The sequence below is a fragment of the Megachile rotundata genome, chromosome 16, assembly GCF_050947335.1.
Source record: "Megachile rotundata isolate GNS110a chromosome 16, iyMegRotu1, whole genome shotgun sequence".
NCBI classification, from domain to species: Eukaryota; Metazoa; Arthropoda; class Insecta; order Hymenoptera; family Megachilidae; genus Megachile; species Megachile rotundata.
Window position 1 is genome coordinate 6,976,119 of NC_134998.1, and position 14,398 is coordinate 6,990,516.

General features: G+C 39.2%; 1 protein-coding gene across 11 annotated transcripts in view; it reads left to right on the forward strand.

Annotated features, from left to right (window-relative positions):
* Positions 1-14,398, forward strand: part of heph (polypyrimidine tract-binding protein 1 heph) — a 483,336-nt gene that overhangs the window by 450,473 nt on the left and 18,465 nt on the right. For 8 of the 11 annotated variants that reach the window (XR_013041017.1, XM_076541303.1, XM_076541298.1 and 5 more), the window contains 3 exons: positions 1,577-1,635; positions 9,160-9,388; positions 13,485-13,702. Coding sequence is in view for 10 of the 11 variants with exons in the window: in XM_076541303.1 (XP_076397418.1) it covers positions 1,577-1,635; positions 9,160-9,388; positions 13,485-13,702 (506 nt within the window). In the remaining variant the exon portion in view is untranslated. The remainder of the gene's footprint in view (positions 1-1,576; positions 1,636-9,159; positions 9,389-13,484; positions 13,703-14,398) is intronic. The other 3 variants (XM_012283864.2, XM_076541304.1, XM_012283865.2) reach the window with 2 other exon arrangements.

The window sequence follows — 14,398 nt, forward strand, 5'->3', positions numbered from 1 at the left end:
TGTATCGGGCCAATGTACTAATCAATTCCGCTAATAATTTTCAAAGAACTCCTTTTGCGATTAATTCTAACATTATTTCTATTTTGTTGTGGGTTAAGTTAATATTAGACAAAGTTAGGTTGGTACTACATGAATTTAATGTAGGTTAAGTTAGCACTACTTTAAGCTAAGTTAGGTTAGGATCGGATTAAACTAAGTTACTTCAAGTAAAAATGAGGATAAGTTAGATGGAGGTTAATCTAACTAGGTTAGTGTAAACTTAGATCAGATTAAGTTAGGTTAGATTGAGATTAGATGAACTTAAGTTCGGTTAGATTAACATAAGATCAAGTTAAGTTAGGTTAGGTTGTGATTAGAACAAGTTAAGTTAGGTTAGATCGATATTAAGTCAGTTTAAGTTAAGTTAGGTTGAAATTAGATTAAGTTAAAGTGGGTTAGATTGAGATTAGATTAAGTCAAGATGGGTTAGGTTGAGATTAAGTCATTTTAAATTTGGTTAGGTTCAGATTACATGACGTTAAGTTATGTTAGGTTGAGTTTAAGTCAATTTAAATTAGGCTAGTGAAAATGGAAGACACTATAATTTTAATGACCAACATTAACTTATTAGGTGTAAGGCTAGGTTGTGATTAGAACAAGGTTAGTTAGGTTAGACTGAGATGAGAAGAAGTTAGACTAATGTACATGGAGGTTAGAACATATTAAGTTAGGTTTGGTTCAGATTACGACAAGTTAAGTTAGGTTGAAATTAGATTAGGTTAAAGTGGGTTAGATTGAGATTAGATTAAGTTACGATGGGTTAGGTTGAGATTAAGTCAGCTTAAATTAAATTAGGTTCAGATTACATGACGTTACGTTATGTTGGGTTGAGAGTTTAAGTCAATTTAAATTAGGTTAGGTTGTGATTAGAACAAGTTAAGTTAGGTTAGATTGAAATGAGAAGAAGTTAGACTAATGTAGATGTAGGTTAGAACATATTAAGTTAGGTTAAATAGAGATTAGAACAAATTAAGTTAGGTTAGGTTAAGATTAGGACAAGTTGAGTTAGGTTAGATTGATATTAAGTCAATTTAAGTTAGGTTAGGTTGCAGTTAAGTCAAATGAAGTTAGGTTAGATTGATATTAAGTCAATTTGAGTTAGGTTAGGTTGCAGTTAAATCAAATTAAATTAGATTAGATTGATATTAAGTCAATTTGAGTTAGGTTAGGTTGGATGTAGGACAAGTTAAGTTTGCTTAAGTTGAGATTAGATTGAGGTTAGGTGATTTAAATTGAAATTAAGTAAAATTAAATAAGATTATGTTCATAATTCATCAACTTAAGGTAGCTTAACTCGAGATAAGGTCAAGTTAAGTTGAGTTAGTTCATGAACCTCATAATTAATTATTATACAATTTTCAAATTAATTTTAATTTTCAATTAATCATAACCCATGTCGAGTCAGTATACCAATCAGTGTCGTGTATAACACATGTACGAGTACGAACAAGTAGTAAAACTACAAAATTTACTAAACCATAATTCTCAAAGAACCCTTTTTGCATTTAATTCTAATATTATTTCCTTTTTGTTCCAGGTACTTTCCAGGCACTAATACAGTACGCGGACATGCTGTCAGCGCAAACCGCTAAACTCGTGAGTATCCGCTTTGGCTTTTCCTCCGTTTTTCCGCTTTCAACCCTCCCACCCTTTTTTTATCCTTCGTTTCTCGTATTTCAACGACGCATATGGAAGTTCTCCTTCTCTAGATTGCACGTCGAGCAACCGTTTATCCGACGTCCCGCGGGACACATAGAAATTTTTCGTGGAATATTTTCAGAAATACACATCGTGCCATCCATTAAACGGTGTCCAGTTGCCGGGGCACGAATAATGCAAATTTTAATTGCTGCCCGGTATATTTCACCGACCGGAATTGCGCGTACTCCTTTCCTTTTATTAATGAGGAAAAATACTTGCCGGACCTCTCCACTTACTACACTCTATTCTTTTTATCCTGTTAAATTACCAGGATGTTATGGAGGACGATGTTATTTCTGTTCCATCAAATTGGGTCAGATCAAGCTTTTAAAATGGATAGAAACTTCATTCTTTTAATGGAAGCGGGCTTAGGAGATAAGTGTGCTATATGGAATAGTGGGAAATATATGGAACATGTGGAACATATGGAAAAGGTGCATAGAAAGTTTATGAGCTCAGGCTGGGATTATGGGGATAAGATAACAGGTGTTCATTCTTTTAACAAGAGCAGCATATAGGGAGATGGGAGGTTATGTTGTAAGATGTGTGGACCATAGGTACTAGGTTCACTGGTGGGTCTATGTGAAGCTCAAGTCAGGTAGCAAACTTAGAGGTTGAGTGGTGTAGAATATCAAGTCTGTGAGATTCAGGACATGTGGGAGGGTGGATATGTGAGAGTGTAGATATGTGAGAGTGTGGACCATACTAGGTTGACTTGTGGGCCTAAGTGAAGCTCAAGTCAAGTAGCAAGTTTAGGGGATCAGTGGTGTAGGCTATCAAGTCTGTGAGATTGAGGACATGTGAGAGTGTGGATATGTAAGAGTGTGGACCATACTAGGTTGACTTGTGAGCCTAAGTGAAGCTCAAGTCAAATAGCTAGCTTAGGGGATCAGTGGTGGAGGCTATCAAGTCTGTGAGAGTGGATATGTGAGAGTGTGGAGATATGTGAGAGTGTGAACTAGTGAGAGTGTGGACCTGTGAGAGCGTGGATATGTGAGAGTGTGGACTAGTGAGAATGTGGGCCTGTGAGAGTGTGGATATGTGAGAATGTAAATATGTGAGAGTGTGGGCCTGTGAGAGTGTAGATATGTGAGAGTATGGATATGTGAGAGTGTGGACGTATGAGAGTGGATATGTGAGAGTGTGGACCTATGAGAGTGTGGATATGTGAGAGTGTGGATATGTGAGAGTGTGGATATGTGAGAGTGTGGATATGTGAGAGTGTGGATATGTGAGAGTGTGGATATGTGAGAGTGTGGATATGTGAGAGTGTAGATATGTGAGAGTGTGGATATGTGAGAGTGTGGATATGTGAGAGTATGGATATGTGAGTGTGTGGACCTGTCAGAGTGTGGATATGTGAGAGTGTGGGCCTGTGAGAGTGTGGATATGTGAGAGTATGGATATATGAGAGTGTGGACCTATCAATGTGGATATGTGAGAGTATGGATATATGAGAGTGTGGATCTATCAGTGTGGATATGTGAGAGTGTGGACCTCAAAGGAGTGTAGGACCTAGGCAATACCTTAGGACCTACAACTAGCTTAAAACCCTTAGAGTATCCAATAGGAAGAGTAGACCTAAGAAGAGTATAATCCTTAAAAATACCTTGAAATTTATTGAAACCTACAACCCTACTAAGAATGCAATACATAGCCCTATTAGTCCCAATCCTAATAGCACCTGAGTCCTCCTTAGAGCTACCTCTGATTAATTTCCAACCAGTCATTTTTTGTATTCATCCACTTTCCCCAACTTCCCAACAATCACAAGAAAATAAACATTTTGCGTAATTTTCATCAAAGGTAAAATTTGTCGCTCGAAACACCCTCCCTTTTAATCCCTTTCCGATTCCCTGTTTATCCTCGTCGATGAACGTAGCTAACTGAGCTTTAGATCGTAATTTCCGGTAATTAACGACAGTTTTTCGTTCGTAAGCTCCTCGGAAAAGTTTTAACGATGTTCGTTTATCGGCACGAATAAAAACACGCCGATCTGCAGCGCGTACAATGCGATATAAAGGAATAAATTTATAATGAATGAGATTTATCTTGCGTTGTAACGGATGCTGCAGATTTTTCGTGGCGTTTTAAAGTGAACCTTTATAAATGAGCTTCCTTTGCCTTATCGGATTTATAATGTTCATTATCTACTCTTTGCCTTAATAAAGCTTCACGTTCAATTTTGCACTCAACGTTTTCAACTTCGCCATAATTTACCTTATCTCGATTTTAAAAGTTGGTTTCTGCACTTTGATATTAAAATTTCGATTTTTTGCAGATCTTTCTGCAACTTTCGTTGCTAATTTGCATTGCAAATCTCACGGATTTTTGCATATGTAAATTTTTAAGTCTTTTATAAATTTTAATAGGTGTTAATTTGCATTAGGTCAATTTTAACGAATTTTCAAATTTTCTTTTCTGCAAGATTTTTTACAAATTCTCATATTTCCAGAGTGTTTTAGAGAAATTAATTCCGTGAAACAAATCCGCGTATTTTGCAGAACACTCTAACGAAAAACTGCAAACTCGAGTTCGCGTGGAAACGTGATTTCCGTTCGTTGACAAAGATCACGGTTAATAAAACGCTCGAATTTCGAATTTTCCGCTTGTGATCGAGTTCGCTCGCTCTCGAAACGAGCCAAGAAACTCGATTACCAAAGCTTCCGCCCCTCCTTTGGTTGCTTCGATTCCGTGCGACGTGTATTCCCATTTTTTTTTTTTGTTTCTTCCAGCGAACCATTGTTTTCAGGGTTGAAAAGGCTTTGTCGATCGTTCCAACCGTGGGATTGGCAAACGCAATTTTACAATTTAACGGAAGTCACAGAAACGCGACTACAAAGCGAACGATGAAGCGAATTTTGAGGAGTGCTTCGAACCAGCTCGCGTTATTTCATAATTTGCCTTGAAATTTTGGGGTTAACAACCCTTTTTCATACATTTTTTATGCATTTTGTATGCTTTTGGAACTTCAGTTTAGGTTAGGTTGGGTTGAGTTAAAATTAGAGACAGTGAGATTAGGTTAGGTTGAGATTAAGTCACGTTAAGTTAGGATAGGTTGAGATTAAGATAATTTAAATTCGGTTAGATTGAAATTAGAACAAGTTAAGTCAGGTTAGGTTGAAGTTAAGTTAATGAAAATTAAGGTAGGTTAAGATTAGAACAAGTTAAGTTAGGTTAGGTTGAGATTAAGTTAATTTAAATTAGGTTAGACTAAAATTAGGACAAGTTAAGTTAGGTTAGGTTGAAGTTAAGTTAATTTAAATTAGGTTAGGTTGAGAGTAAGTTAATTTGAATGAGGTTAGACTAAAATTAGGACAAGTTAAGTTAAGTTAGGTTGAGATCAAGTTAATTTAAACGAGGTTAGACTAAAATTAGGACAAGTTAAGTTAAGGTAGGTTGAGATTAAGTTAATTTAAATTAGGTTAGACTAAAAATAGGACAAGTTAAGTTAGGTTAGGTTGAGATTAAGTTAATTTAAATTAGGTTAGACTAAAATTAGGACAAGTTAAGTTAGGTTAGGTTGAAGTTAAGTCAATTTGAATTAGGTTAGGTTGAGAGTAAGTTAATTTGAATGAGGTTAGACTAAAATTAGGACAAGTTAAGTTAAGTTAGGTTGAGATCAAGTTAATTTAAACGAGGTTAGACTAAAATTAGGACAAGTTAAGTTAGGTTAGGTTGGGATTAAGTTAATTTAAACGAGGTCAGATTAAAATTAGGACAAGTTAAGTTAAGTTAGGTTGAGATTAAGTTAATTTAAATGAGGTTAGACTAAAATTAGGACAAGTTAAGTTAAGTTAGGTTGAGATCAAGTTAATTTAAACGAGGTTAGACTAAAATTAGGACAAGTTAAATTAGGTTAGGTTGAGATTAAGTTAATTTGAACTGGGTTAGATTAACATTAGAGTAAGTTAAGTTAGGTTAGATTGAAATTAGGTCAATTTAAAGTAGATTAGGTTCAGATTAGAGCAACTTAGGTTAGGTTAGGTCAAGGTTAGGCGAAGTTACGGTAGATGGGGTTGAGATTAAAACAAGTTGAATTGGGGCTTGATGAAGTTGAATTTGATTAGTTTGAGATTAAATTAAGTTAAGCAAGGTTAGATGAAATTAGTACTACAATTTTTAGGGATTTATCAGTCTTCTGATTAGATTCATCTGATGTTCTGGCCACAATTACGGCCATATTGTTCATCCGCTTTATGAATTTGAGTAGGGTGAAATACCTTATCTACCTCTTATTTAAAATTATAGATACTGTGATCATGCCAATTAATACAAGATGTTGAAACAGTTGCTTCCAACCAAGATTACAGTAAATAAGTATAAAACAACCCTTTTGTAACATGATTTCTGGGCAATAAATCATAAATTCTGACTAGAGGCGGTTTCCGATGTCCAGGGGTGAAATTGTCTCGTTCGGACGTAGGATCGCAGCAAAGGGCAAGCTTTAGCCGTCGATCGTGCCACGGGCCAGCTGTAATTATGTATGAAATTCATTAGCCCGTGTAAATATGGCCGTCGTAGACGGTAGAGATAGGCAAAGCGTGTGCACGCGTGCATGTTGTAACAATACACGGCCAGCGGCGCGTACGGGGGTCAAACACGTCCGTGGTTTGGTCTGCACCTATGCAGAATCGAGCGTGCATACGTAATTAGGCCGCGTCTTTCCAGGCTACGACTGCATTAGGCGTGTACTCGTTGTTATTAATGGAGATCAAATGCAGTTGCATCGTGAGAGGCCAGCCTTCCGGCTATCGTCTCTATGTACGCGCGGTTTCCGGCTGCCTGCGTTTCCTCGCCTTCGGGGGATCGCTGTGGAATGGCCTGCTTATGATTTAATTATTCTCCGCTAATTGCGTACGATGAATTTCGTTTCGTATGCAATTTTAACGCTTTGATAACCGAACTACATCGGTCTAGCGTTACAGCTATTCTACGCTTCGAATAGACGTTTTCGTTCTTCCTTCGGTCTCACCGACACATTTTCTACCACGTGTTTTACGATCACGATTATATCACAATTGATGTAATTACTTCTAGAGATTTTAATCTTCTGACGTCTTAATGCTCAGTAAATTTATTCAAGCATATGTAACGTAAACGTAGAATACTTTCTATTCTCAACATACAATTTTATACATTTTTCATCATTTACACATTGCGTCATCGCTATTAGAACATCAAAACAAATTAATATGATTAAAATATTAGATACCATCAAATTGAACGACAAATTTAATTATGCTGAACATACGAATTTATTTTGTACCTCTCTGACAGTAGCGTGCGTCACGAGTGCGTCATGAGTGCCCCATAAGTGTGTCACGTATGTCATGAGTGTATCACTAGTCCATCACGAGTGCATCACTAGTGTGTCATAGATGTGTCGCGAGTGCATCATGAGTGTGTCACCAGTGCGTCACGAGTGCGTCACCAATGTGTCATGAGTGCTTCATGGGTGTGTCATGAGTATGTCATAAGTGCATCATGAATGAGTCATGAGTGCGTAAACAGGGTATCATGAGTGCGTCACAAGTGTGTCATACGTGTGTCACGAGTGCGTCACCAGTCCATTATAATTGCGTCACCAGTGCGTCGCGAGTGTGTCATCAGTCCATCATGAGTGCGTCGCCAGTGCGTCACCAATCCATTATGAGTGCGTCGCCAATCCATTATGAGTGCGTCATCAGTGCGTCACCAATCCATTATAAGTGCGTCACCAATGCGTCATGAGTGCGTCACCAATCCATTATGAGTGCGTCACCAGTGCGTCACCAATCCGTCATGAGTGCGTCACAAATCCATCATGAGTGCGTCACCAATCCATTATGAGTGCGTCACCAGTGCGTCACCAATCCTTCATGAGTGCGTCACAAATCCATCATGAGTGCGTCACCAATCCATTATGAGTGCGTCACCAGTGCGTCACCAATCCATCATGAGTGCGTCACCAGTGCGTCACCAATCCATTATGAGTGCGTCACCAGTGCGTCACCAATCCATTATGAGTGCGTCACCTGTGCGTCACCAATCCATCATGAGTGCGTCACCAATTCACTATGACTGCGTCACCAATGCGTCATCAATCTATTATGGGTGCGTCACCAGTGCGTCACCAATCCATTATGAGTGCGTCACCAGTGCGTCGCCAATCCATCATGAGTACGTCACCAATTCACTATGACTGCGTCACCAATGCGTCATCAATCTATTATGGGTGCGTCACCAGTGCGTCACCAATCCATTATGAGTGCGTCACTAGTGCGTCACCAATCCATTATGAGTGCGTCACCAATCCATCATGAGTGCGTCACCGATCCATCATGAGTGCGTCACGATATTATCCACCAAATCAGTCAATAATTTGACTCTTAATAAATTTGTGACACAAGAAGAGTCGCCTCTGATTTAATCGTTAAATTATATTCAATCTGACGAGTTACTTAGGGAGAACACGAAGGAAGCAAAATGTGGTTCGCGTTGAATCGTTTTGGGGACAGATTGGTTGCCATTTGGGGTTGGATCTTGTGTTTTGTGGTGATTCGAACAAGGGGTTGAGAAAGATAGAGTGAGTCTAATTAGTGTAATTAGTGGATGCTGGTGGAATTTACAAGGGTAGAAGTGGGTTCTACAATTAAATGGAGAACAAGATACGGTTTAAGCGGCAGATGACTCTAAGTAATAAATCTTACGTACGTAATTGAAAGGCTGTTGACGTTCCAGTAATCCTGATGTTTAAGCAATCTTTTTACAAATTAAACAATTATATAAACAACATTGCTTAAATCATTTTAAAATGACGTGTACAAAAAAATCTCTTCTGTACATTTTATTTAAGATTTGATTTTTTTATACTGCTGTCACTAAATAAAATTTGTTAATGAAATTATAACATATTTTTAATTAAATATTTTGCTTTGAACGTTCAGAGTTTTATATCTGTTAATTGTTTTTCTGTCTTCTAAATTTTGGTACTCATTTTTATAAACAATTTAAGAAACAATTTACTGAATATTCGTTTGTCTTAAATTAAAACTAAAAATTGTTTCAGTCAAATAGAAAAGTAAAATCTTTCTCTAACTCTGCCTTGTGAAATCCAAAAAGCGTAATGTTTCAATGAAATACAATTAAGAACGTTACGATAGTACAAGTATAATTAACTTTCGCAATTAATTTAGCCACGTTTCACGGCGAAGTAAGCCAAACCACCGGAATAATTCATTAAAATTAATTTCATCGCAACAGTAAATATATGTACGAAAATGTAATGCGATCAAATGATAAATAATGTCAGATATTAAATGGGAATTCATTACTCACTTGTTACGAGCGATCGATGAAAGTTGAAACAATTTAACTTTATTTTTAATAAAGCAATAATTAATAAATTGTATTGATTGCTTCTTCTTTATGTTTCAGTCGCTGGAAGGACAGAACATCTACAACTCGTGTTGCACGTTACGCATCGATTACAGCAAGATGCAAAACTTGAACGTGAAATACAACAACGATAAGTCGAGGGATTACACCAACCCTTCTCTGCCAACTGGTGACGCGAACTTAGACGCGGCATCCCTTGCTCTCGGGGGGGAACTTCTTCCACAACTGTTGATGGGTGCTGGATCGCAACCGCGAGCTAGAATACCCGGTGAGTTTCAACGATTTTTGCATTTTCGGATTTACGTATTCCGAAATTCTTTAATTTGTACATTCACGTAATCCTACAGTTCCTAATTCCAAATTCCTAATTCACCAAATTCCCAATTCACCAAATTCCCAATTCACCAAATTCCCAATTCCCCAAATTCCCAATTCCTCAAATTCTCAATTCCCCAAATTCCCAATTCCCCAAATTCCCAATTCTCCAAATCCCCAATTCCCCAAATCCCCAATTTCCCAAATTCCCAATTCCCCAAATTCCCAATTCCCCAAATTCCCAATTCCCCAAATTCCCAATTCCCCAAATTCCCAATTCCCCAAATTCCCAATTCCCCAAATTCCCAATTCCCCAAATTCCCAATTCCCCAAATTCCCAATTTCCTAAATTCCCTAACCCCAATTCCTCAAATTCTACCTTCTCCCAAATCACAATTCCTAAAATCCCCAATTCCCCAAATCCCAAAATCCCCAGCTCCACAAATTGCAACTCACCCGGTCGCAATAATTCTCACTATCAAAATACATCCTCAATCTCGAAAATTTATCCTTCATCCCCGTTGAACGATATCATAATTTATTCACACTTGCCACACCACGTTCGTCGACACGGTTAGGGGCAGCGACCATAACCTAATCGATAGAAGATTCAATTAGCCCCCCCAGTAGCTAAGTAATAATAATACTAACCGGACACGGTTGAACGTGGAAGAAACTCAGCGTGTCGGTCGAGAATATAACCGTGAAATGAAATTTGCCGGCAAGTTGGCCGGTCGAATTGAAATTTCCGCGGCCCCGTGGCTGTTTTTTCATTATGAAAATTGAATTCCCGGGATTTCCGCGGCCGGTTTATTCCGTGTTTCCATTATTCCGCTCGCGTCAGCCCGCGGGCGCGGCTTTCTCTATAGCGTTCCTTCGCGAACTGTTTGTTCACCGTGTCCCGTTGCGTGTCTATTTTTCAACTACCGATGTCAACCCACTAGTTGGCGCGTGACCCAGCTGCTATTGATCAGAATAGAAAAATGGACGCCTTTTTCGGTATATCGGCTCACACCAATTGGACCAAAAATGGCAGTCGACAAACGTCTCGAGATAGCGCGAATCGCGTTCAGCAGTTATGGTCATTATTCTTATTTGTCGAAATGTAACTGGAAGTGTTCACGGTGGTTAGGTGGAGCGAGTGGCTTCTTTTACTCTGGCTCGACCTACGCGCCAACTCCTGGCTTGTCTACAGTAGAGACTGTGATGATCCAAGGGAACGTTAGGGATTCTGGGAAGCTAGGAAATATGGCGATTCCGAGGACTGTGAGAATCTGGGGAATTCGGGAACTGTAGAGAATGTGGGGATGTGGGGACCTGGGAATCCGAGGAACTGTGGACCGTGGAGGTCCTAGCGAACTTGGCACTGGAGACTGAAACTGTGGATATATAGGGAATCTGGGGGTTTGGAACTGTGGAGACTCTGGGGACTATGGGAACTAGGTATTCTAATTTGTAGTCTGCAGGGAATATTGAATGTGGGGATGTAGGACCTAAGAATCCAAGGGACTGTGCAGGTACTCGTAATTCTGTGAGTGGTTATATGATACTTCGCTGTACAACGCGTGCTAATTCATCGCGTAGTAACTCGACGCGTTGTAATTCGACTCATGGTGGTTCGACGCGTGAGTATTCGGTGCGTGGTAATTCGACGCGTAGTAATTTGATATGTGGTGATTCGACGCGTTGTAATTCGATACATAGTAATTCAACGCGTGGTAATTTGATATGTGGTGATTCGACGCGTGGTAATTCGATACGTGGTAATTCGGTACGTAATAATTCGACTCGTGGTAATTTGACGCGTGGTAATTTGATATGTGGTGATTCGACGCGTAGTAATTCGATGCGTGGTAATTCAATACGTAGCAATTCGACGCGTGGTAATTTGATATGTGGTGATTCAATGCGTGCTAATTTAACGCATGGTGGTTCGATGCGGGGCAATTTAACGCGTGGTAATTCGGCGCGTGGGTGTTCGACGCGTGGTAATTCAACTCATGGTAATTCGACGCGTGGTAATTCAACTCATGGTAGTTCGACGCGTGCTAATTCAACTCATGGTAGTTCAACGAGTGGTAATTCGATGCGTGATAACTTAACGCGTGGTAGTTCGACGCGTGGTAATTTAACGCGTGGTAGTTCGACGCGTGGTAATTTAACGCGTGGTAATTCGGCGCGTGGTAATTCAACTCATGGTAATTCGACGCGTGGTAATTCGACGCGTGGTAATTCGACGCGTGGTAATTCGACGCGTGGTAATTCGACGCGTGGTAATTCGACGCGTGGTAATTCGACGCGTAGTAATTCGACGCGTGGTAATTCGACGCGTGGTAATTTAACGCGTGGTAATTTAACTCATGGTAATTCGACGCGTGGTATTTCGACGCGTGGTAATTTAACGCGTGGTAGTTCGACGCGTAGTAATGTGACGCGTAGTAGTTTAACGCGTGGTAGTTCGACGCGTGGTAATTCGACGCGTAGTAATTTAACTCATGGTAATTCGACGCGTGGTATTTCGACGCGTGGTAATTTAACGCGTGGTAGTTCGACGCGTGGTAATTTAACGCGTGGTAGTTCGACGCGTGGTAATGTGACGCGTAGTAATTTAACGCGTGGTAGTTCGACGCGTGGTAATTCGACGCGTAGTAATTTCACACGTGGTAATTCGACGCGTAGTAACTTCACGCGTGGTAGTTCGGTGCGTGGTAATTTCAGGCTTAGGTATTCGGCGCGTGGTAATTCGACGCGTGAGTATTCGGCGCGTGGTAATTCGACGCGTGAGTATTCGGTGCGTGGTAATTCGACGCGTGAGTATTCGGTGCGTGATAATCCAAGTGACTGTGAAAGTCCTTGCGAAATTAGAGACACTGGGGAAACTATGGACATATGGCCTATGGAATCTAAGGCGTCTTAGGTAAAGACTCTCGAGACTGTATACACTCTAAGTACTATAGGAACTCTGTGCATCCTAAGAAACTTATGAACCCCAGAAAATATGGAAATCTAGAAATTCTGAAATTTGACCTACTCGCACACACCAACTTTCCTTACATACTATTTCCCAATCTTCTAACTTTTACTTTGGGTCCACCTCACGCGCCACCTCATGGTTTGCCATCAGTACCTTCCACAACTATTCCGTCATCGCTCGTTGTTTATCGACTTTCGTTAGAAATTGCTCGTTGAACTTTCGAACGTGACATTGCGAATTATCGATCGATCGCGTCGTCGTTAACCATCGATCAATTAATTAATCGCTTGTACAGTCCATTAGAATTAATTTCGGTCCATTCGGTTACCGTTCATGATGAATTGTTATTTTGCGAGCATCTCGTCCGACTTCCAATTTGCCGCTTGTTTTCAGCTCGATTTTCGAACGGCATCCAATTGCATGCGGTCAGACGGTATTATTTCCATTGGATAAATTAATTAATTGCATCTCTACCGAGGAACCCGATACGAGGTGTTATCTCCACCGATGAACACGCTTTTTTCATTCCATTTTGAATCCATAGTTTTGTTTCTATTATTTTTTTTTCAATACAAATTTTTCGTGGAAATTTGATTTAAAGTTAGTAGGAATTGATTATGAAAAATTGTTCAAATTAACGTATACATATGAATGAATTCCATCCCTTACTTATCCATACATACTCTTAACTTGATGACATTCTACAAATAACCTATGTATCCCCATTTTCAAAAACCCTACAACCACATCGATTCTTCTCCTCCAATGCAACATATATAGGGTGTTCAGAAATTAGACTGCAGTCTTCACATATCAATGAAATGAACTTTCTAGCTGATACCCTAATCGATGGGTAGATTTGCACTTATGTTTGCAGAATGCAAAGTAATTTGTCTAAATGCAAATTAGACTTAAATTGTCACCTCATGTACCTCATAAAATATTTCACATATGGAGATGTATAAACTTGCACTTAATCTTGCAAAGAAATTTAGATGAATTAATATGTTTCTGAACAGCCCGTATATTTTCCAAGGTCGATCGGTGCTAACAACAGTTTGTAAATTTCCTGAAGTAGAGTCCATTGCAGGGGCACCGGGTGTGCTGCCCACGCCCTTCGCGGCCATGCACGGTCTGCCCTCGCCCTTGGCGGGGCCTTACAACGGTGTGCCACCAGCTGGAGGGTTGGCTGGACTCGGTGGGTTCCCTCTGGGTGCGGCTGGTCTCGGGGTGCGTGTGCCTACGAACGCGCAAACGTCGGCGGTCTTACTCGTCAGTAATTTGAACGAAGAGGTAAGTTCACTACTGAAATTTTACAGCTTTCGAAGTTATTCGAGGGCATTCGTGATGCGCTGATCGAAAAATAAGGCACGGAAAAGTTTCATGAAGATTCGTGTCTTCTATTTTTTTCTCTTTTTGACAATTTTTTTAGTGGAAGAATTTTAGGAAAAGATCTGATGTATTATTTTAGAGCTTCAAATAATTTTGGAGCCTCAAATAATTTTAGAGCGTAGATGATTTTAGAGCCTGAAATAATTGTTGCAGCTTCAAGTAATTCTACAAAATATATAATTTTAGAGCCTCAAGTAATTTTACAGTCTCAAAGAATTTTAGTGACTCATTCAATTTTAGAGCCTCAAATAATTTTGGAGCCTCAAATAATTTTATAGCATGGATAATTTTAGAGCCTCAAATAATTGTTGCAGCCTCAAGTAATTCTACAGAATATGTAATTTTAGAGCCTCAAGTAATTTTAGAGCCTCAAAGAATATTAGTCACTCATTTAATTTTAAAGCCTCAAATAATTTTATAGTCTCAAATAATTTGAGAGCGTAGATAATTTTAGAGCCTCAAATAATTGTTGCAGCCTCAAGTAATTCTACAGAATATATAATTTTAGAGCCTCAAGTAATTTTACAGCCTCAAAGAATTTTAGTGACTCATTTAATTTTAGAGCCTCAAATAATTTTGCAGTCTCAAATAATTTTA